Raw genomic sequence first — 24716 nt, 5'->3', positions numbered from 1 at the left:
GCACACTGCCACTTCACCACAAGAACTCATAGTTCTTCACTGTAGATATTTTCTAATCATCTTGTTCAGAGCTGTTATTATGCATCTCTGGGGCAAGGGGGACTTGAAGCTGGGACTCCTGGATCACAGGTAGGGACAGTACCACTGCACCCCAAGAGCCTTTAGATTTTCAATTTAGTGAAGTGGGCCTAACCATCTTCCATTGTTATATCAATGATCTGCCCTCTACCAGAAGGTCAGAAACAATACTATTTGATAAGATCATTGTGACTTCTCAGGTATTGAAACATTCCATGTCTATATGTAGCAACATCTGTCCACCATTCTGGCTTTGGCTGATCAATGGTAAATAATATTTGTACCACACAAGTGCCAGGTCATGAACAGTTCCAACAAGAGAGATTGTAACCATCTCTCCATGATATTCAATGGAATCCTGAGGTTACCATTGAGCAGATACTGAACTGGGCCAGCTATATAAAACAAAAAACTACAGCTACAAGAGCAAGTGAAGAACTAGGAATTCTGAAGTGACCCACCTGATTCCCTAAAGCCTGACCACTACCTACAAGGCCCAAGTCAGAATTACAATTGAATAGGCTCCACTGTCCTGAATGATGCAGCTCCCGACAATGAACAGAAACTCAACACCATTCAGGATAAAGCAGCCTGCTTGATTGTCGCCCTATTCACAGCCTTAAACTCGCAACCCCTCCACTGCTGACTGATACTCAGCAGGAGCATTGTGTGCCAGCTACGAGATGTACTGCACCAAATCATGGTAGTTCCTCTGACAGCATCTTTCAAACTGTCTGAAAGGACAAGGTAGCAGAAATACAGGAACACCACTGCGCTACGCATCAGTATGACTGACTTTGAAATGTATCACTGTTCCTTCATTGTTACTGGATCACAGTCCTGGAATTCCCTTCATAACCGTGGCTGGAATCATCACCCTCCCACCTCCTCATAGACTGCAAGAGTTCAAGAAGGCAGCTATCCACCGCCTTCTGAAGGCAGAGATGGAGACAAATATGGTTTTGCCAGCGACTGCCACATCCCATTGAAAGAATTGAGAAAGGCATTTCTGGCTTAGAGCAGGGTACATCAGCTCCATGTCTGAAATGGCCACTGAATCTCTTCAAGGTTTAACTGGTATTTTTGGGCTGTGGTGTAGGATCTCAGTATCGGACCAGATTTTATCGTGCCGAGCAATTGACTCTGTAATAAACATACAGTAAATAAAAATATTTGTAGTGGAGGTTATGTTAATCAGCTCATGAGAGTGGAAAATAAATGGTCGCAATGTAAGATGCTCAGCTGTTATTTTGGTATTTGCTTTTATATATGCAGTAGACTCAAGTGGCCTGGATTAAATATGTTCCATTGTCCATCATTAATGTCCTTTACTTGTGCTTAAAATAGCACAGCAAGTGTTTGAAAGGCAAAGTCTTTCTCTGGAAGAACAATGGGGGTAAAAGTGAAAAGGGTGAAGTGATGAATATTAGAGAGATTTCCTCAGATGTGGCGACTCTGCAGACCAACCAATTTATAGTTCTTTCCTTGTCCCACAAAGGCACTAAACTTTTGGTCAGAAATACTTGTGGTACACTGACAGGCCATTTAGCACAACAGGTTTTGTTTTTGTTTGCCCTGTACTTGAGTTTATTCCTTCCATTGCCCATCAAAAATCATTGTTATGTCACTTGTTTTATCCCTTGTGCTAATTTTGCCTCTGTTCTGCTGGGTAGATCTATGAGGGTGCACAAACTCTCTTCCGTTTTGTCCTGCTCACCATTTTTCATGTGAGAGGCTCACCCACTGAAATTTACAACTTCTTCACCACATGTAGCCAAGTCTCAGTGCTTTCTTCACCATACAACTGCATTGCATATTCTTCTCTCTCAAGCCCAGGTCAATTTCTGCACTCCCTCCTTATTTTCCATCAACTGCAAATTGAGCAAATCTCGAATAGAAAACAGGACTTTGCTGGTCTCTTTGGCTTATGGATTGAATAAACTCAAGGAAAGATCTGGTGTATAATATATACAGAGTCTCATGTCCTGAAGTTCTTTGTAGCCATTGCAGAGCATCCAGAGAGAGGAAAACAGAGTTAATGTTATGGGTCCAGGGACCCTTCTTTTGAGATGGTGCAGAGAGAGAAAGAAACAAAAGTAAAGGCAAACAAAAGGATTGCGGTTGATGAGCAGCATCTGTGGGGAGAATGCAAAGTTAACATTTCAGGTCCAGTGATCTTTAGAACAAGCCTTTCAGAGACCCTTTTGAAGAAGGGTTACTGAACCCAAAATATTAAATCTGTTTTCTTCCCACAGATGCTGCCAGACCTGCTGAGTTTTGCCAATGGGTTCATTTTGTTAAATTTTGGATTTGCAGCATTTGCAGTGCTTCGTCCTTATATAGTTGAAAAATGGGTTGGCTGAGCTGGGAGCAACCTGCGCAAAACAGTACCTCTGGAAGGAGGGCTGAGAAACAAAGATAAGCCTCTGAAATTGTTAAACTCAGCATCAAGCATTCTCTCTTCTTAGAAAATGACCTCCAGACTCTGGGGTGAGACTTGAATTAAGATCTCATATCGCTGCTCGGTCACAATGAAAACTCATTGAGGTAGAAATTTTTTTTTAGACCATGCTTTTTGTCGCCTGTGCAAGAAGTAAGAACCAGTCACAAGTAGATGGAAGTACAGTTACAATATTTAAAAGGCAGGTACACAAGTAGGAAAGGTTTACAGGGATATAGGCTAAACGCAGCCAAGACGGATTAGTTTAGTTTGGGAAACTGGTTTGGCATGCACACGTTGGAGCAAAGGGTCAGTTTTTGTGCTGCGTGACTCTAAAAGCCATTCTGATTGACACTTAGGCCGTAAATAGTATTAGTAGAATCTGTTGACCTATTCTTTCCTTTAATAATACGATTGAGAAAGTTTCACAAAGTCTTTTAACCAATGTGGTCCCTTATTGAGCTACACAGTGATGCTAAATACAAAACATCCATTGTCCATCATTAATGTCCTTTTTACTTGTGTTTAAAATAGCGCAGCAAGTGTTTGAAAGGCAAAATCTTTCAAAACAGGGCTGGACCAAGGACTGAGGATAAACTCAGCAGGATATGTTGGGACCTTCTGTAAGGTAGAAGGTGATAATAATAGAATCTTTACAGCGCAGAGAGAAGACATTCAGTCCATAATGTCTGCACCGACACTTGAAGAGCATCCCACCCAGACCCGGCCCCTATTCCCACACGTACCATGATTGATTAATCCACTGACCCTGCTCGTCCCTGAACACTTCAGGGCAATTTCCCACGGCCAATCCACCCAACCTGCACATCTTTGGACTTTGCGGGCTAACCGGAGCGCTCGGCAGAAACCCACTCAGACACGGGGAGAATGTACAAACTGCACACAGTCAGTCGCCCGAGGCTGGAATCAAACTTGGGTCCCGGTGCTGTGTGGCAGCATTGCTTAACTACTGAGCCCACCGTGCAGCCTGGAATTAGGAAAAGGTTTGTTTGAGCGGGTGTCGGAAACAAAAAGAAAAGTTTCCACCTGTGGGGAAATAAAGAATTAGGGGTCGTGGCTGAGCCAGTAAAGAACTTTGGAGAAATCCTTGATGCAGAGCTTGGTTGGAATATGGAAATCCACAGCCACCAGGCGTTGATAAGGTGAATAACATTGATAACGTTTAATTGGAAGCTAGATAAAGGAGGAGGATTCGTCAGTGGGATGGGATGAAGTAGGGGTTTGGAAGGAAAGTTGGGGAGCGGGTGTTAAGAACAAGGAACACTGTAAAAGTTGATGAAACATCATGTTCGTTTGTCAGACGCGGCTTAAAATGATCCTCCTGTTGTTTTATCTCTGTTTTGTTTTGTTTGGTCTCCCTGCAGGTTGCTTCCAGTCCCCGGGAGAAAACCGACGCGTGGACCAGCCGCCGGCCTTAAGCCAGGAACCCCAGCAGACGCCCGAGGTGGTCGAGACCAGGACCTGGGAGAACACGTACCCGAGCGTGGTGGTGACAGCTGCGGAGCCCTCCGGCCCAGCGCCCAGCTTCCCGCAGCAACAGGAGGCGCCCAGGGCTGACTCTGAGCCAGAATGCTCGCAAGGCGAGTCCAGCCGCGTGGGGCTCACGGTGTCCGACGCCGAAGGTGCCCTCCCGGTGTCTGACACGGACGACAGCGCTTCGGTCGAGCCGCGGAGAGACTTGTCTCGGGAGCCAGCCGTCCAAGGCGGGGCGGCGAAGCTGGTGGCGAGCAGCGCCCGGGTGATGACAGCGCCGGTGTTCACGGTGGTCCAGGGTCGGCACACTGCCCTGCTGCAGTGGGAAGGGGGCGAGGAGGAGGAGGAGGACACCCAGCCTCTGAGAGAGACCGCAACCCGGAGAGAACTTGCCGCCGGGGACAAGGAGACGCTGCAGAGCCCCTCCAAAGACCCTGCGCCGGAGGAGGCGAGCCCCCGGGAGACCCCTCGACAGGACTTGGAGGGACCCACCGGGGCACAGGCAGAAAGAGATAAAGACCAGGCGCCGGCCAAAGGCGAAGATTTCCTGACCACCGAGTCCCCCGTGCCCCATGCACCGCTCCCCAAGCTGGACCAGGCCAGTGAAGAGGAGGAGGAAAGCGCGGCTCCTACTATGACCAGCGAGAGAAAGACATCGCTGAACGCTGCTCACTCTGAGATCAGGAGTGACGAGGACGACGATGTCTTTGTGAGCGCCAGAGAGAGCGAAGCGAGTGTGATGAGCAGAACTTCCCTGGGAACCAAATCAGCAAAGTAATTCTATTGACATTTACTAAATTATTGGATTGCAGTGTGTGGTTACGACAGTCAGACAAACAGTGAATTAAAGAAACTTGACCCGACCATGCTAGAAACAAAATATTTAAAACTGGTCTCAGTGTTGCTGATTTTAGATGTGTTAGTTGGAGCGTCCGGTTCACCATCGATGTTGAGTACTCCAACCACCCACCAGCGCCCCCTCAACGTTTTTGAACATTTGCTGTGAATCAGTAACATATCCATCCTGCATTCAGAGTCGCCACAGTCTGGAAGGAAGCTATTTGCCCCATCAAGCTAGTGCCCGCCCTCTGTAGATTGATCTCTCCGCCCTCTGTTCCCTACTTTATTTTCCTGGGATGCCCATCCAGTTTTGTTTCAAAACAAATCAGTCACCTTCATTTCCACCACCCTTGTAGGCAGAGATTTAATGCTTCACTGAAGTCCTTACACACACTACAAATTCCTGGTGGGATCAATATTGTTCCAAAGATTTGCTGCATTTTAATTCAAGGAAAGAGGCACATTCTTAAAATCCAATGATCCAAAAGAAACACTCAGGTTAGTCACTCAGCCAGAATTTGCCGCAGCAGGACACCTACAGTCCTGGGGTGGCTCAGTGGTTAGCACTGCTGCCTCACAATGCCAGGGACCTGGGTTCAGTTCCACCCTTGGCTGACTACCTGTGTGGAGTTTGCACATTGTCCTGTGTGGGTTTCCTCCAGGTGCTCTAATTTCCTCCACAGTCCAAAGATGTGCAGGTTAGTTGGATTGGCCATGGGAAATTGCTCCATAGGTTGCAGGGATGTGATGGCTACGTGTGGTAGTCATGAGGAAATGCACGGCTAGGGTGGGGGAATGGGTCTGGATGGGATGCTCTTTGGAGGGTCGGTGTGGACATGATGGGCTGAATGGCCTCTTTCCACACTGTAGAGATTCTATGATTTGTCCATGTACCCTTCAACTAAAAAATACTCTTCCCTCATTGGTTTTTGAAAGAGAGAATTGGTAACAACACAGTGAGGCTAACGAATAGGCTTCCCCTCCAAAAGAAAATGTCAGATTGAAGGGTTGGGAAAGAACCACAAGAACAACTGAGGACCAAGGGGAAATAGATGGGAGTGAATTCAATGTCAAATTAGGACGAGGAAAATAAAATCAGGGAGGAATGATTGGATGTAGAGAGAAAAAGACACAAAGGGCAAGTTAGAAACATCATTTTAATTTTAAATATTTTCAATCTCACTAAAACATTCAAAATATAAAGGAATGAGATGGTACACTTGTTAAAATGGGGTTATAGTAAGTTTAGTTTGTATGTACGTCACAAGTACAGTATTTTTGTGACATGTAGTTTCTGATGTTGCAGTGTAGATGGTAAGATTTTTTTCCACAAATTTAATCATGAAATTATGTTACGTGGACTGCAATATTTGGATAGTGGCATTTTACAGTGCATCTGCTCATGGCTTGAATTGGCTGTATACTTTATTCGTAACAAGCAGTGAGGCCCATTATTTTGACAGCAAATTCTCGTCCATTTTCTATAGCTGAAGTTTGAAACTGGGACATCATAAAATTGCTGAGCATAAGTAGTGACGATAATATAGTTATATTTAATTATAATTATAATTAACTATTCCAAGTAAATGGATTTGATGATATTGAGCAACCAAGCAAAAGGTGGTTAGTCAGAGATAATGGGAACTGCAGATGTTGGAGAATTCAGGATAACAAAGTGTGGAGCTGGATGAACACAGCAGGCCAAGCAGCATCTTAGGAGCACAAAAGCTGACATTTTGGGCCTAGACCCTTCATCGTCAGACCCTTTCTGATGAAGGGGTTAGGCCCGAAATGTCAGCTTTTGTGCTCCTAAGATGCTGCTTGGCCTGCTGTGTTCATCCAGCTCCACACTTTGTTAAAAGGTGGTTAGTCATTCATTGTGTACAGGACGTCAAGGAAAAAGCTAAATAATCAAATCCATTTAAAGTAGGGAGCAACTGAGTCCTGCGGGAGTCTACTATTGATCATTTAATGTCCCAAAGCCCTCTAACTCACCATCCTTTGACCACATTTTTGGTCACCCCATTCATACATTCCTCCAGTTACTGTTCATCAGGCACCTCTTTTTCATTGATAAATATTCACCAATCTTCTACCTGAGCAGCAGAATACATATGTAGGCAGCTGGAGATGTATTACGTGAGGGTTTAAAGTATTTACCAGTTAAAACCTTTATCTATCTAGCGATTAACAAAGTGTAGAGCTGGATGAACACAGGCTTGGGGACTGCTTTGCAGAACACCTACGGCTTGGTTCGCAACAAACAACTGCACCTCTCGGTCGCGAACCATTTCAACTCCCCCTCCCATTCCTTAGACAACATGTCCATCCTGGGCCTCCTGCAGTGCCACAATGATGCCACCTGAAAGTTGCAGGAACAGCAACTCCTATTCCGCTTGGGAACCCTGCAGCCCAATTGTATCAATTTGGATTTCACAAGCTTCAAAATCTCCTTCTCCCCTCACTGCATCCCCAAACCAGCCCAGCTCGTCCCCGCCTGCCTAACCTGTTCTTCGTCTCACCTATCCTTTCCTCCCACCTGAAGCTACATCCCCATTTCCTTCCTACTAACCTCATCCTGCCCCCTTGATCCGTCCGTCCTCCCCAGACTGACCTATCCTCTCCCTACATCTCCACCTATACTCACCTCTACTGGCTCCATCCCCCCTCTTCAACTTGTCAGTCTCGTCTCCACCAATCTTCTCCTCTATCCATCTTAGATCCCGCCATCCCCCGCTCCCTATTTATTTCAGAACCCTCTCCCCTCCCCCTTTTCTGATGAAGGGCCTAGGCCCAAAACATCAGCTTTTGTGCTCCTAAGATGTTGCTTGACCTGCTGTGTTCATCCAGCTCTACACTTTGTTATCTCGGATTCTCCAGCATCTGCAGTTCCCATTATCTCTGATACAACTTTCTCTAGCGATTGCTAGCTTTTATTTGTGTAGGTAGACTGACCACTGGATCATTTGGCTAATGTTTCTGAAGGGTGCTGATTGGGTCTAATCTTCAATTTTGTTAAAAGGCAGCCAATGAAAGCCATATATTCCAAAAAAAACTCTACCTATTCTGAAAATCTCCAATTCATTGGAAAGTAAAGGTCAAACAATTTTAGTGTGTTCAGAGCTTTGAGTAGTCATGTTGCCCTATCTGTCTGGAGAGAAAGGTCGTTTTCAGGGTGAAGAGTAAAGAGAAGCTTCAGGACTATGACAGAAGAACAGGGGATTCAGACTGATTGGGTACCACTTTGAAACTTGAGCTGAACAGCTTGCTGTTTAATATTATTATGTCTGGCAAACCTAGAAAAGTCACTATCAGTCAACTACAGTTACCTGGAGGGCATTATAAATAAATAAACATATGAACCAGTAGCAGGAATAGGCGACACAACAATTCAGCATGTTCCACAATTCAGTTGAATCATTGCTGAAGTGGTTAGTCCACAGTCCCACCTACTCAGAACCTTTCATCCCATTGTTTATCAGGAATGTGTCTATTTCTGTCTTGGAGAGAATTAAAGACTTGGCTTCCCCGGCCTTTTTAAGGAATTGAGTTCCAAAGACTTGTGATCCCCTGTGAGAAAATGCTTCTCCAAGTCTCGGTTTTAAATGGATGTCCCCTTGTTCTTAAACGGGGTCTCCTAGTTCCAGAATCTTGCACTGGAGGAAACATTCTTTCCACATCCAACCTGACAAGACCCCACAAGATTTAATATGTTTCAATAAAATCAACCCTTGCTCTTCTAAACTGTAGCAGATACGTCAACCTTTCTTTAGAAAACTACACACACCTTCCAGGTATTATTCTAGTAAACCTTTTCTGAACTATTTCTAATGCATGTACAACAGTCCTTAAACAAGACCAATACTGTGCACAGTACTCAATATAATTTCACTAGTGCCCTGTATAACTCAAGTGTAACCTCCCAGTTTTGTGCTAATTCCCCTCCTATTGGCTTTCATAATTATTTGCTATACCTGTGTGCTAATCTTTTTTGATTTGTGCAGCAGGACATTCAGATCCCTCCGTAACTCAGAGCTCTGCAATCTTGCACCATTTGTATGTCATACTTTTTTATTTGCTTGCTGCCAAAATGGACAATTTTTCACTTTTCCCTATAGTATTCCATTTGCCAGAATTTTTTCCCACTCTCTTGACCTATCTATATCCCTTTGTCTTCTTCACAACTTAATTTCCTATCTGCCTTTGTCTTACCAACTTTTAATTTTGCATCCGTATCATGTATATAAATGGCAAAACTTTAAGCTCCCAGCACAATGGTGGTACACCATTCCTTCCATCTTGTCAACAGGAAATGAGCCATTTATGTCTGCTGTCTGTTTCCCTTCAGCAAGCCAATCTTCTAGCCATGCTAATATGTTCCACCTACAAATTGAGCTCTGATGTTTCGTAATAACTTTCCAAGTGACACCTTAAGAATGCATTCCAGAAAGTGAAGTACAGCATATTGATCACTTCCTCTGTATGCAAAGCATATGTTACTGTTCAAGGAACTCTAGCAAGACACATTTAAGACAGAGACGTGGAGAAGCCTTTTCTCACAGGGGATCACAAGTCTTTGAAACTTAATTGCTTAAAATGCTGGAGATGCAGAGTCTTTAATTGTCTCCAAGACAGATATAGATAGATTCTTGATTTAAATAAAATAGGATGAAAGGCTATGAGGAGGTGGCCAAACATAATTTTCCTTTCATAAAAACAGTGGTTCTGCCTGGTTATTATGAACCTACTGTAAGTACCCTGCTGTCATGCTGTCAAAAGTAGCCTCTAATATCTTTTCCATGACAGATATTAAGCTAACTAGCCTGTAGTTTCCTCTGTCTCTACCCTTTATTTGTAAAGGAGCCGCATTTCCTGTTTTCCAATTTAATCTCGCTTAATCAAGGAAATTTTGGAAAATTAAAACCAATGCACCAACTATTTCATTAGCCACTTTTTTAAAGACTTTAGAATGAAGTCCATTGGGATCTTGGGACTTGTCAACCCATAGTTCCAGCTACTTGCTCAGTATAACTTCACCGGTGATTATAATTTTCTTGAGTTCCTCCTTTTGCACATAACTAGTCAAATAACAAGGGTCTGGCAACACAGGTAGGCCAAGCAAGGGTGACAAGTTTTCTAAAACAATTAATGCACTGGTTGGGTTTTTAATAATATCACATGTTGTTTATCTAGTGGCAACTCCATATATGACCAGGTTGAATACACTGTCGCGGTTGGGTGTAAACTCATGGTCTGTGGGTTAGTGGCAGTCAAGTGTGATAACCACTAAGCTATTGTAATTGTCAAGCTGCAACCTGCAAGGTAACATTCCTAGTATGGCAGGTGTGAAAAGGGTCATAGAAAAAGAGCCTGAGAATAGTGAAAGTATGTAACCTTCCAGTTTCCCAGGAACATCCTACAACTGGACGATGTGCCAAAGGCTGTTTTGTAAATTGAGTAATTTTGCACAGCACGGACAATAGTACAAGACAAAAATAAATAGAAGTAAGAAAAGTGAAGTCAAATTATCCCAACGGGGAATTAAAAATAAATGTCAATAGAAGTGAAGGAAGTACAGAGAAGCATAACAGAAGCAGAGTAATCAAAAATAAAGTGTGTACAATTTTAATAGAATCCTGAAGTGTGTCACTGTTTCCCCCATGAGAGATGTCCAGAGGGACCCAACTATGAATTAAGTGTAAACATTTCCTAAGTTTTCTTGTGCATTGGACAAAAACAAATTCAGACAATATTAAAATGCTTAAAAGCTTAGCACGAGTGGGAGTGAGCTTGATTGTAGCTTTCCTTTCCCCACTGCATCTTGCAGCAAAATCTGTTTCTATTTGTGTCAAGATTCCTGTTGACATTACAAGAGGCTGGGCTGGAGGGAAGTCTACACCCTTCCCGCCCTAGCAAGGTTCACTGGGATAGTTTTTACCACGAGATTTTGTCTTATCATGCAAGATAGGTTGAGGAGATTGGGATCTGCTTGAAACATATAAGATTCTGAGGGGCAAGAATAGAAATTTCTAGAAGAGCTCAGCAGGCCTGGTAGCATCTGAGGAGAGAAGTTAGAGATAACGTTTTGGATTGAGTGACCCTTCCCAGTTCTGAGGAAAGGTCACTCATCCTGAAATGTTAACTCTAGTTTCTCTTCACAGATGCTGCTAGATCTGCTGAGCTTTTCCAGCAATTTCTGTTTTTGTCTCTGATTTACATGTCTGCAGTTCTTTCGGGTTTTTGTTAAGATTCCAAGGTGCTTTGCAAGGATAGATACCTGGAGGATGTTAGCCCTTGCTGGGGAAATCTCAAATTTGGGGGAACAACATTTCAAACTAAGGAGGCCTTCAATTGAAGGCAGAAATGAAGACGAATTTCTTTTGTTAGAGGGTCAGTTGGAATTTTTTTTCCTTAGAGGGTTTGAGTTATGAGGAGAGTCTAGATAGGCTGTGACTTTTATCACTGGAAAATAGGAGATTGACCTCCTCGTGGTTTATAAAGTAATGAGGGGTACAGATAAGATAAACGGCAGGTGTCTTTTTCCTAGGGTAGGCAGCTTCAAGACCGGGGGCATATTTTCAAGTCGAGAGTGGTAAGATTTATAAAAAGATATCAGAGGTAATTTTTTTTTACACAGTGGCCCGTGTGTGGAATGAACTTCCAGAGGACGTGGTGTGGTTACAGTTTACAATGTTTAAAGACATTTCAATAACTACACAAATAGAAAAGGTTTGGCGGGATATGGGCAAAAGGCACGCAGGTGCGAATAGTTTAGTATGGGATTATGGTCAGCATGGACTGGTTGGACCAAAGGTTGTATGACTGTAGTCAGCAAGGGATACTGGGTCAATGAAAGTACTCAAGGCGGAGTTAGGTAGATTTTTGATCTGAAACTAAGAGGACCAACTGGGAAAGTGGAGTTTGGATCATAATCAGTCTCTTAGCAAGCGTGAGAGAGAATAGTCTACTGCTACTATTTTTTAGTTTCTGAAATATGTTGACCAAAGCAGTCAGGGTTACAAACCTCGTTCCTTAATCATAGAATAGAATTTTGAGCAGACATTTAAATGTGTTGAAGTAAAACAAAAAAAGTCAGCTGCTGGTCTGCATTGAAATGGCCTTCCTCTATCCTGCCTGCTCTGAAGTTGTACCATTTTTTTTTCTCTTATAAGAAGAAACTAGCCTGCAAAGCTATGGCTGTTTAAGATGCTTCCTGTTTTAATAAATGGGGTGTGTCTAATCCCTTTGCTAAATATAGTATAATTCACAGGCAATGAATGCGGAGAGTAGAGATAACAAGATGTAGAGCTGGATGAACCAAGCAGCATCAGAGAAGCAGGAAGGCTGACGTTTCGGGCCTAGATCCTTCTTCAGAAATGGTGGGCGCTGGGGGTTAAGGGGGTTCTGAAATAAATAGGGAGAGAGGGGGAGGTGGATTGAAGATGAATAGACGAGAAGATAGGCGGAGAGGAGACAGACAGGTCAAAGAGGCGGGGATGGAGCCAGTAGAGGTGAGTGAAGGTGGGGAGGTAAGGAGGGGAATAGGTCAGCCCAGGGAGGACAGACAGGTCAAAGGGAAGGAATGAGCTTAGTAGGTAGGAGATGGAGATAGGGTTTGGGGTGGGAGGAAGGACAGTTTAGGGAGGCGGGGACAAGCTGGGCTGGTTTTGGGATGCGGTCGGGGTGGGGAGATTTTGAAGCTGGTGAAATCCACATTGATACCATTGGGCTGCAGGGTTCCCAAGCAGAATATGAGTTGCTGTTCCTGCAAACTTTGGATATCATCGTTGTGGCACTGCAGGACACCCAGGATGGACATGTTGTCTGAGGAATGGTGGTCCATCCTCCCTGGACTGATCTATCCCCTCCCTAACACCCCACCTTCACTCACCTCTACTGGCTCCATCCCCGCCTCTTTGACCTGTCTGTCTCCTCTCCACCTATCTTCTCCTTTATCCATCTTCTATCCGCCTCCCCCTCTCTCCGTATTTATTTCAGAATCCTCTTCCCCTCCCCATTTCTGAAGGGTCTAGGCCCGAAACATCAGCTTTCCTGCTCCTCTGATGCTGCTTGGCCTGCTGTGTTCATCCAGCTCTACACCTTGTTGTCTCAAATTCTCCAGCATCTGCAGTTCCTGCTATCTCTGAATGTGGAGAGTAATTGCTGTAATGTTTGAGCTACTTCTTACTATGTAATCAAATGGAAAGAAAATGCTTGGAAATGGACCACGTGAGTTCATTGTTCTGAAGAAATTAAGACAGGAACCTTGCAATCAAAACATTGAGGTAAGAACCAGGAGGCATTTCTAGATTGTGTGCTAATAATGTTGTCTTGGGGATAAACCTTCTGCTCAAACTCTTGCTGTCCTTCAAAGTACTATCTTGAAATTGTGTGCATTCAAATGATTGATTTAATTTCTTATCCAAAATTTGGCCACACTGACAAGGCACTTAGGAAGGATGAGTGATCCTAAGTTGCAGACTCAAATCTCACCACAGCACCGTAAATGTAAGTTTTGCCAAATAGAAAAACCTGAAATAAAAAGCCACTGGTCAGTAATGGTGACTGGAAACCAGCTGACATGCAACTAAAAACCCATGTGTTTCTCGAGAGAAGGAAGTTCACTGTATCTGGTAGGACCTGTATGTGATTCTGGATTCACAACAATGTGGATCACTCTTAACTGCCCTCTGAAGGCCTGTCAAGCTATTTGGCTGCATTGAACTAGGTGACTCCTTACCACCTTTCCAAGGGCATTGCCATGATGCTTAGATCTGATGAAACAATTGAAAACGAATGGAACATATAGAAACAGACCTTTCTGTCCAACCCAACCACGCCAGCCAAATTTTCCAAACTAAGTGAGCCCCACTTGTCTGTATTTGGCCCATATCCCTCTAAACCTTCCTTCATCATGTACATCTCCAAATGTCTTTTAAATTGGTATCTGTACCTGCATCTAGCACTTCCTCTGAAAGTTCATTCGACACATGAACCATCCTCTGTGTGAAAAGATTGCCCCTCAGGCCCCTTTTAAATCTTTTTCCTCTGACTTTAAAACTATACCCCCTAGTATTGACCACCCCCCACCCAAGGGAAATGACCTTTGCCATTCACCTTATCCATGCCCCTCTATGATTTTCTATATCTATGATTTTATAGACGACATTGGCCGGGTCACAAGAGTATCTGCTGTGTATGTGGTGGGGTGGTGTTCCCACATAAGACCGTAAGACGTAGGAGCAGAAATTAGGCCATTCAGCCCAACGAGTCTGCTCTACCATTCAATCGTCGCTGATAAATTCTTCAACCCCGTTCTCCTGCTTTCTGCCCGTAACCCTTGATCCTCTTGATGATCAAGAGCCTATCTATTGCAGTGTAAAATGTACTCAATGACCTGGCCTCCACAGCATTCTGTGGCAGTGAATTCCATAAATTCACCATCCTCTGGCTGAAGAAGTTTCTCCTTATCTCCATTCTAAAAGGTCTTTCCTTTATTCTGAGGCTGTGCCCTCAGGCCCTGGACTCTCCTACCATTAGAAGCATCTTTCCAACATCCACTTTGTTCAGGCCATTCAGTATTCTGTAAGTTTCAATTAGATCACCCCTCATCATTCTGAACTCCAATGAGTATAGTCCCAGAGCCCTCAAATTTTCCTCATGTGTTAAGCTTTCCATTCCTGGAACCATTTCTACAGGAATAATGCCAGACGACTGGAGGATAGCAAATGTGGTTCCCCTGTTCAAGAAGTGGAGTAGAGACAACCCTGGTAATTATAGACCAGTGAGCCTTAGCTCAATTGTTGGTAAAGTGTTGATAAAGGTTATAAGGGATAGGATTTATAATCATCTAGAAAAGAATAAATTGATTAGGGATAGTCAGCACAGTTTTGTGAAGGGAAGGTCGTGCCTCACAAACCTTATTGAGTTCTTTGAGAAGGTGACCAAACAGGTAGATGAGAGTAAACCGGTTGATGTGGTGTATATGGATTTCAGCAAGGCGTTCGATAAGGTTCCCCACAATAGGCTGTTGTACAAAATGCGGAGGAATGGAATTGTGGGAGATATAGCAATTTGGATCGGAAATTGGCTTGCTGAAAGAAGACAGAGGGTGGTAGTTGATGGGAAATGTTCATCCTGGAGACCAGTTACTAGTGGTGTACCGCAAGGGTCGGTGTTGGGTCCACTGCTGTTTGTCATTTTTATAAATGACCTGGATGAAGGCGTAGAAGGATGGGTTAGTAAATTTGCAGACGACGCTAAGGTCGGTGGAGTTGTGGATGGTGACGAAGGATGCTGTAGGTTGCAGAGAGACATAGATAAGCTGCAGAGCTGGGCTGAGAGGTGGCAAATGGAGTTTAATGCAGATAAGTGTGAGGTGATGCACTTTGGTAGGAGTAACCAGAAAGCAAAGTACAGGTCTAATGGTAAGATTCTTAGTCATGTAGATGAGCAGAGAGATCTCGGTGTCCATGTACACAGATCCTTGAAAATTGCCACCCAGGTTGACAGGGCTGTTAAGAAGACATAGTGTTTTAGCTTTTATTAATAGAGGGATCGAGTTCCGGAACCAAGAGGTTATGCTGCAGCTGTACAAAACTCTGGTGCGGCCGCACTTGGAGTATTGTGTACAGTTCTGGTCACCACATTATAAGAAGGATGTGGAAGCTTTGGAAAGGGTGCAGAGGAGATTTACTAGGATGTTGCCTGGTATGGAGGGAAGGTCTTACGAGGAAAGGCTGAGGGACTTGAGGCTGTTTTCATTAGAGAGAAGAAGGTTGAGAGGTAACTTAATTGAAACATATAAAATAATCAGAGGGTTAGATAGGGTGGATAGGGAGAGCCTTTTTCCTAGGATGGTGACGGCGAGCACGAGGGGGCATAGCTTTAAATTGAGGGGTGAAACATATAGGACAGATGTCAGAAGTAGTTTCTTTACTTAGAGAGTAGGAAGGGAATTGAACTCTTTGCCTGCAACGGTAGTAGATTCGCCAACTTTAGGTACATTTAAGTCGTCATTGGATAAGCATATGGACATACGTGGAATTACGTAGGCTAAATGGGCTTGAGATCGGTATGACAGGTCGGCACAACATCGAGGGCCGAAGGGCCTGTACTGTGCTGTAATGTTCTATGTTCTATGTTCTATGTTCTATAAACTTCCCGCAACTTCCCATACTCCAATGAAAAATGTCTTGGCCTATCCTTATAATTCAGATCCTGCATTCCCAGCAGCAACCTTATAAAATCTTTTCTGAACCCTCTCCATTTGAATAATATCCTTTCTTCAGCAGGGTGACCAGACTGTACTCAGTACTCGAGAAGCGGCCTCAACAATGTTCTGTACAACCTCAACATTGTATCCCAACTCCTATACTCCACCTTCTGAGCAATGAAGGCAAGCTTACAAAATGCCTTCTTAACCTCCCTTTCCATCCATCCTCAGTATTTCACCAATGTGACAACCAGGAGTATGATAATCAACCTGTTCAGACATGTTAAGACGCAGCTCTGGAGCAGGTGGGACCTGAACCTGGGCCAAAGGTAATGACACTGCCTTCACTACAACAGCTCCTTAACCTGGCTTATATTCTTAAATCTGTGCGGTGGGACCTGAAGCTGCAACCAATCTGAATCTAAGACAAAAGTTCCACTGAGACACACTGAGGGTGGCAGCGAAGAGAAAAGGGAAAATGAAATACATCAAGCCAAGTATTAATTCTCTGGATTTTTGGTTTGTTTTCAACCTTTGGTAGTCCAGAGAGGTCCAAGGACACTGGCTTTTTAATATTCACTATGGGAGTGTCTCCATATTTTTAGTATTTTCCCCCCTTCATCCTTTTATTTAACACATCAATATTAGTGATCCCAGGCCATGGAAAATCAGCCAGATCCATTTATTAGCTGCTTGTGAACCGCTTCGTGTCTACGTGCTCTAGGAAAGATGCTGTTAAACTTGAGGGTGCAGAAGAGAATTGCAAGGGTGCTGCTGGTGTTGGAAGGTTTGATCTATAGGGAGAGGCAGAATAGGCTGGGGCTATTTTCCTCTGTGGCATCAGAGGCTGAGGGGTGACCTTATATAGATTTATAAAAATGTTGGAGAATGGATAGGGTAAATAAGCAAGGCCTTTTTCCTAGGATGGAAGAGTCCAAAACTAGAAGGCATTGTTTAAGGTGAGGGGGGTTAGATTTCAAAGGGACCTAAAGGGCAACTTTTTCATGCTGATGATGGTATGTGCATGGAATGAGCTGCCAGAGAAAGTGGTAGAGGGGAGTACAAATGCAACATTTAAAAAGGCATCCGAGTAGTTACATTAATAGGGAGGGTTTAGAGGGATATGAGCCAAATTCTGGCAAAAGGGAGTAGTTTAATTTAGGATATCTGGTCAGCACAGACAAGTTAGACCAAAGGATCTGTTTCCATGCTGTACATTTTCAATGACTGTATGGTGTACTGTTTAAAATAGTAATTGGGAACAACCAGCACTAGTTGCCTTTCTGAAATAAGGTATAGAGGAATGTTCTGAGGTGGCTTATTGCCCATCCAAAAAGGGTTGATTCCTTTCCTGTTTCTAAAGTTCAAACAGGTTATGAACTAGTCCATTTTGTATCACAAAATTGTTGGTGGCTGGTGTGAAATAAATACCAGCTTGTTTGTGTTGTGAATGAGGAGCTAGCTAGTGGATGATGTGGATCAGATACTGGTTATTGAGTGTTGTGAATGAGGAGCTCGTTAGTGGTTGATGCAAATCGGGCCCTGGCCAGCACTTAGTGTGGATCCAGAGTTAATCAGTGGATGATGTAATTGAATTGGTGGATAGTCTCCATTTTCTGGCACTAATTAGTTGGTGGGTGTTATTCAAGTGCTGGTTAATAGGTGACTTCACTTGGATACTAATTAGTGAATACTGTAGCAATTCAGGTTGTAGTTAACCTGAATGACTAGAAAATTTGATGCAAGTTAATGGCTAATGCTGTAATTCAAGTAGAAGGGAAGCTGTGTAAATTCAGATGTTGGTTTGTGGATGATATAATGATTTGAATGGAAGCTGATGGATAACATTGTTTGCAGCTGCTGGCATATACAGCATGAAAACTGAAGCACTTGTTAATGGATGATCTGTTAAGTCAGGCACTAATTATTGGATGATACAGTGATTCAAGAGCTAGTTCCTGAGAGAGCTGTGGACATTTTGAATAGTGGTTCTGAAGTCCAGGGAAGTTGTTTAAGTTAATCACTGTAATAGATTTTCTCAATTGAAAAGAGATTCTGCCTCTTTTAGACCATTTTTCTGTTTAATTTTCTCTTGGTGGTCAATGTTCTGTGTTCCTTTTGCTGAGAGCACAGAACAGAAATCTACTATGAGACCTTTTGCCTCTGTTGGTGTTCCAGAGTTAATGGGAAGTGGGGTTAGGGGGTGAGAAATTTCCCCCCTCCCCAGAAAAAAAGCTAGGTTTCTTTATTTTTCACTATTGTTTTACACTTATTTGATGTTATTGGGTTTTGGAGGATTAAACAGTAACACAATACTGTCCATAACCAAAAAACTAACTTTTTTGTTATTTAGGCTAACACCTGTTGCTGAGTGACCAATTGCTAGTCTGATTGGGTTCTTCAAGAAAAACAATTGCATAAATCCTAAAAGAAAGATCTTTCAATGTTCAAAAATCCTGAAGCTTGGGCAAGGCAGGAGCTCCAAGAACAAAAAAGTTGACTCTTTTAAAAGATCTGTCTTTGTCACATTTAGCATAAATAAACCATCTTGGTCCTTTTTAAATGCCCATAAATAGGAGAAAAGAAGGAACTTGCTTTTCTAAAGTACCTTCAGGATATCCTGAGATCACCCACCATCAAGTTACTGTTCTTGCAGGCAAATGTAGTAGCGATTGCATGCAAAGCAAGATCCCACAAAAATAGCCCTGACACAAAATACTGGTTAACCCAATTGCTGTTGGCTGAACAACAGATGTTGATGAGGATATTGGGAGAAATTCCTTCCATTTCTTTGTGTAATTCCATGGAATCCTTCGTACCTACTGGATCTCCCGTATTCCCATTCCAGAACAGTGAGTTGAGAATTCTGGTAGGTTCTTTTGCTTTGTCTCTCTCAACTTGGTCTTTTAGGTGATATTCCATGCCCTCTTACCTCTAACTGTATGATCCTCTGCTCTCACCCCTACCAGTTGTTGGGTTCAATTGAGTAAGGAACATAGTGTGAGTGTGTTCTGGAATAAGTGCATTGACTTATGAGGAAGAATTGGACAGATTGGGTTAGTTTTCACTACAGTTCAGAATAGAAAAGAGTGATTTGATTGAACTGGATATAATTTTAAATAGTTTTTGACAAGGAAGACATGGGAAGAATAGTTTCCCTTCTGTATCAGTCCAGAACTAAGTGAGACTGTTTTAAAATTAGGCGTCACCACTTTAGGACAGAGATGAGGGGACCTTCTTTTCTCTGAAGGTTGTGCAACTTTGGAATTGTCAGCCTCAGAAGAGGATGGAGGTGGGGGTCATTGAAGATTTTTAAGGCGGAGGTAGGTAGATTCTTGACCGATGGGTGAGTCAAAGGTTATCACGGATAGGTGCGATTGTGGAAGTTGACACACGAATAGATCCATCGTGATCTTACTGAATGGTAGAGGAGGCTTAAAGGACTGAGTGGCCTACTTCTGCTTCTAATTCATGCTTGTATATATGCATGTTCATAAATGGATCCCACCACCTTTTTTAAAAAAATGTCCAAGAAATATGTCTTCACTTAAGCTTTACAATTGAACTGAGGTGGAGAACTGAACATGACTGCAGCAAGCTGCTGTGATGGAAGACCAGACATATTGATATTTCTTAATGTAAGTCTTTACTTAGCATTGATTGTCTGAGAGATTTGCTGAGCACTAGCCTCAAGTAATATTTTAAAGATCGTCTTCATTGTCATTGGTTGTTGTTGTGAAACAGTGGTAACCTACATTGAATTCAACCTCTGACTGATGTGTGTGCTTTTCTCTAAGTTCATGATGCCTTCAAATGCGTCTTTTCCCATGATGCATCTGAATTGGTCCCAAGTACATTTGACGTCCTCACCAGATACAAATTTGCAAATCAGCAGAAGGAGCCTGTTGAGCCTCCTCACCATTCAATAAGATCATGGCTGAATTGAATCTTACATTCCCACTTATAACCAATAACTTCGATTGTCTTCGAATACAAAAATCTGTTTGCCTCTGTCTTAAAAAGGGTGACCACTGACTTTAAAACAATGCCCCCCAGTTGTGCACTCACTCACAGGAGGAATGTTATTTTCACATCCGCCATCTGGATCTTACTTCAATGAAGTCATTCCTGACTCTTCAGAACTCCATTCAAAGCAAGCCCAGTCTGTCAAACCTTTCCTCATAAGATACATAACCTGCACATACAGTATCAATCGAGTAAACATTCTCTGAACCTCCTCCAATAAATGTACATTCTTCCTTAAATAGACCAAAACTGCACACTATTCAGGATGTGGTTCCACCAATGGTCTGTATAACTGAAACATAATATCTTTACTTACATTTACAGTTCCTCATGAATTAAACAATATCATTGCATTAGCCTTCGCAATTGCTTGTTGTATCTACATATTAATTTTAGTGACTCCTAAACTAGAACAGCTAGATTCCTTGATACCTTGGAATTCTGTAGGTGAACTCCCATTAGGTATCACTTTTCTTTACTTTCCCTGCCAAAGTGAATAATTCTACATATCTTTCTATGTTATACTTCAACTCACAGGATTTTGCCCACTTACTCAACCTAACTTATACCCATTTCCATCCCTTTTATATCCTATTTATAGCGTACTTTTCTACCAATCTTTACACCATCTGCAAATGTGCAAATCTGCAAACTACCATGCCTTTACCAACTTCCTCTAAGTTATTGATATAAATTGTAAAACATTGGGGATCCAGCATAGATCCCTGCAGTGATCCAATTGTTGCATGGTGCCAAGCAAGAAAAAGTATATTTTTGTGTGTATATTTTTTTGCCATCCAATCTTTTATTCATGCAAATGTTATTCCCTGTGCCATGTGCCTTCTTTGCTATTAATCTTTGATGTGACATCCTATCAAATGCTGTCTGGAAATCCATCTATAACGTGTCAATGTGCCCCCACCCCTATCCCCACCCCACACACTTATCCACAACAATGGGTTTTTGGAAAGTATCCAATTTAATTCACTCAAACCTTAAAATTGTATGATCTCTAGGATGGAAAGTCTATCTGTCTGCAGAATTAATAAAACTTATTTCAGTCCAAGAACGAAGAAAGCCTCATGGTTTTTGGTGATCACATCAAGTCTGCCAAGTGATTTCTTCACTCCAGTTCCTGTTGTTGAACTGGTAAAAAGGATAAAAATAATTGTTGTAAAATTGGAATGTAAGGTGCAAGTCTAGGGTTTGGGATTTCATGTTACAGCTGTATTTCTGAAGAAGGGTCTAGACCCGAAATGTCAGCCTTCCTGCTCCTATGATGCTGCTTGGCCAGCTGTGTTCATCCAGCTCCACACCTTGTTATCTCAGGACATTGCTTAGGCCACTTGTGGAATATTGAATTCAATTCTGGTCTCCCTGCTAAAGGAAAGAATTTGTAAACTTGAAACAGTGCAGAAAGGATTTGCAAGGATGTCGCTGGGATTGGAGGGTTTCAGCTATAGGGAGATGCTGAATATTTCGGGGCTAATTTCCATGGAGTGTCACAGGCTGAGGGGTGATCTTTATAGAGGTTTATAAAATTGTGAGGAGCACAGACAGGGTAAGTAGCCAAGGTCTTTTTCCCAGGGTAGGGGAGTCCAAAACTAGAGGGCATAGGTTTAAGGTGAGAGGGGAGAGATTTAAAAGGGACTTGAGGGGTAGAGGTTGGTGCGTGTGTTCCAGAGCTGGCAGAGGAAGTGGTGGAGGCTGGTACAATTATAGCAGTTAAAAACATCTGGGTGAATAAATGAATTGGAAGGATATGGGCCAAATGCTGGCAAATAGGATTAGAATAATTTAAGATGTCTGGTTATTATGGATGATATTAAGGGTCTGTTTCTGTGCTGCACAACTCTGTCACTCTGGAACATTGATAAATGTGCGATGTGGCTTGTGGGGCTCTGTTAGATCATTACTTGAGCTGCGGTGTGTTTGAGATACAGAATCTAGCAAAGAGAATGGTGCTCACTCAGTTAGAAATCTTGACAGCTGGCACATGACTGTTAACTCAGGCTCCAAAGCAATGGAATCTCCTTTTCCAGGAGATTAGATGACAGTGGGTTGTAGAGATTGTGACATTATGATTAAACACTATCATCATGAGTGTGAGGCAGCATTATGGAGCAGGTAACTTTTCCTGCCCCTGGATTTTGTACGTTTGTAATCTGATCAACAGGGAGACAGTTATTTTACTGCAAAATGGTTGTGGCAACCAATGCCAAGTTGTGATGTTATAAATGAAACAGTAATCATCATTCATCACAATGATTAAAATGAAAATATAAATTGGAGATGATGGCACAATCATGAGCATTTCAGTACACGGATAATTACAGTATGTTGCAAAATGCAGGTCTCTTTAATATACAAATAAGGTGAAATGTTTACTGCCCTCTGCATTTTGTATTAAATTCCATAGTGTTCGCAAGTGAAGCAGCACTTCACCTGTACCTCCTTCAGTCTTGTGTATTGTACTTGCTGCATCTAATGTGGCCTACTGTACATTGGAGAAACAAGTCACATACTGGGGTGACTGCTTTGCACAAACCTCTGGTCATGCACAAGCACAACCATGACCTTCCTGTAGCTAGTCATTTTATCACAGCGTCCTGTTTGCATGCCTAATGTCTGTCCTCAGCACACTGCAGTGCTCCAGCGAATCACAGAGCAAACTGAAGGAGCAACATCTTATCTTCAAACTAGGCACTTTACAACCTTCTGAGGAAGGGTCACTGGACCCGAAACATTAACTCTTTCTTTTCCTTCACAGATGCTGCCAGACCTGCCGAACTCTTCCAGCAGCTTTGGTTTTGTTCCTGATTTACAGAATCTGCAGTTCTTTTGGTTTTCACTTTACAACCTTCTGGGCTCAATATTGAGTCCAACACCTTCAAATTGTGAACCCATTCCTTCCCTTTCTTTCAGCTTGCTTGGTACATTCTATGCCGCCATGGTCTCTCTCCCTCCCCTCCCTCACTCCAGTGGGACTATCTTTTCTAGTTTGGCAGTTAGACGTAACATTGTTCTGCTATTCTCACATTCTGATCACTTCACCTGAACCATCAACGCCCTTTCTCCCCCAGCACTTCAACACCCACCCCCAAGATAGCATAAATGCTGACCCTCCACAGTTCACTTCAGCTGTGATGAAGAGTCATTTAGACTCGAACTGTTAGCTTGCTTTCCCCCACAGATGCTGCCTGACTCGCTTTGATCTCCAGCATTTTTTTGTATTCTGCATTGATCACATATTGTCAGGTAGACTTCATGAAATCCTCAATTATTTACATGCTAGTTTTCCAAGGGTTTGGGCTGTCTCACGGTCTGTGATAGAATAATGATTTCCTGTAGTTTTGAGCACGCCAATTCTTGGTGATGTAGGTGAAATCAGTCAGCCAAGTGGACAAGGTAGAGGTAGGGCTGATTTTCCCACAGAAGACTCTTTCCCAATGAACTTGTGAGCTGGTGTGCACATGAACATTATGCATTAGGGACTCCCTAATTTTGTCAGCACTGATAGCCATAGTATTAAACTCACCCTCAAATTGCACTTGGACTCAGGAGGGGTAAAGCATCAAGTGTCTGTGCTCTGATGAAGACTAATGGACACTACTGAAGAGTACACCTTTGTGGCTTTTGAGTGAGATAAGAACAGATTTAGCTGTAAGTGGCTGCCTTCCGTGTTCATATGTAAAGAATATCTTCAATACTATGAACTGATGTATTCCCAGTACATGGGCAATACTTCAGTGAGAATTGGCAATTTCAGGGGAATACAAGAAACAGTCAGATGTTACTGACTGTGTTAATACTTAGGTTGGGGGACTGTGATTCTGCAGTCAACTCCTCATCCTAACCATGCTTTCTGATCAGTCATGGCAATCTAATCAAAGACTTGTGTGTAAATTAGGTGGATATATTATGGGAAATGTAGGATTAGAGAGAATGGGTAGGGGGATGGGTCTGGGTGGCAGCAGTTCAGAAGGGCAGTGTGGACTTGTTGGGCCGAATGGCCTGTTTCCACACTGGAGAGATTGTTTGATTCTGTTGGGAAATGAGAAATGACTGATCAATTTTATGTCTTGTTACACCTGGTCCATTCAATTTATTCCATTGACAGAGTGGGCTGACCAATTGGCCTGGGTTAGCCTGAATGCTGGCTGAGTTGACAAATTGATGGTATAGTTTGACCGTTTGCCCTTGGCTGACAGGTCTGGGAGGGTCTGTGTGTGGAATGAGAACTTATAATCAAGGGAGGGTGTTATGAAGTTTTCTGTGGAGAAGAGAGTAAGCTTTCTCAAGTTACAATGAAGCATCTTTTACGGAACAGCACAAGACATCAGAGCATGGGAAGTCTTTAAGTCCCATTGCGCTTCCTCTGCCATTCGATAGAATCCTGGCTGGTCTGGTCTTGATCTCAACTTCCCTTTTCTGCCTGACCCCATTACTTTTGACTCCCTTGTATTTTAAGAATCTGGTTACCTCTGACTTGACAATATTCAATAATTCAACCCTCACAACTCTCTGGGATAGAGAAATCCAGACATTTGTAACCTTCAAGGGAAAATAAATTCCTCAACTCTATCTTCAATGATTGATTGCTTAATCTGAAACAATACCTCC

At 42.8% G+C, this 24716-nt stretch overlaps 1 protein-coding gene across 5 annotated transcripts in view; it reads left to right on the top strand.

The window, feature by feature from the left end:
- Nucleotides 1-24716, top strand: part of psd3l (pleckstrin and Sec7 domain containing 3, like) — a 398930-nt gene that overhangs the window by 180630 nt on the left and 193584 nt on the right. For all 5 annotated transcript variants that reach the window (XM_048528073.2, XM_059653078.1, XM_059653144.1 and 2 more), the window contains exon 3: nt 3904-4786. In XM_048528073.2, coding sequence (XP_048384030.2) covers nt 3904-4786 — 883 coding nt within the window. The remainder of the gene's footprint in view (nt 1-3903; nt 4787-24716) is intronic.

This window comes from Stegostoma tigrinum, chromosome 1 (assembly GCF_030684315.1).
Source record: "Stegostoma tigrinum isolate sSteTig4 chromosome 1, sSteTig4.hap1, whole genome shotgun sequence".
Taxonomy (NCBI): Eukaryota; Metazoa; Chordata; class Chondrichthyes; order Orectolobiformes; family Stegostomatidae; genus Stegostoma; species Stegostoma tigrinum.
Note: the sequence above shows the minus strand (reverse complement) of the source record. Positions and strands in the feature narration are given on the sequence as shown.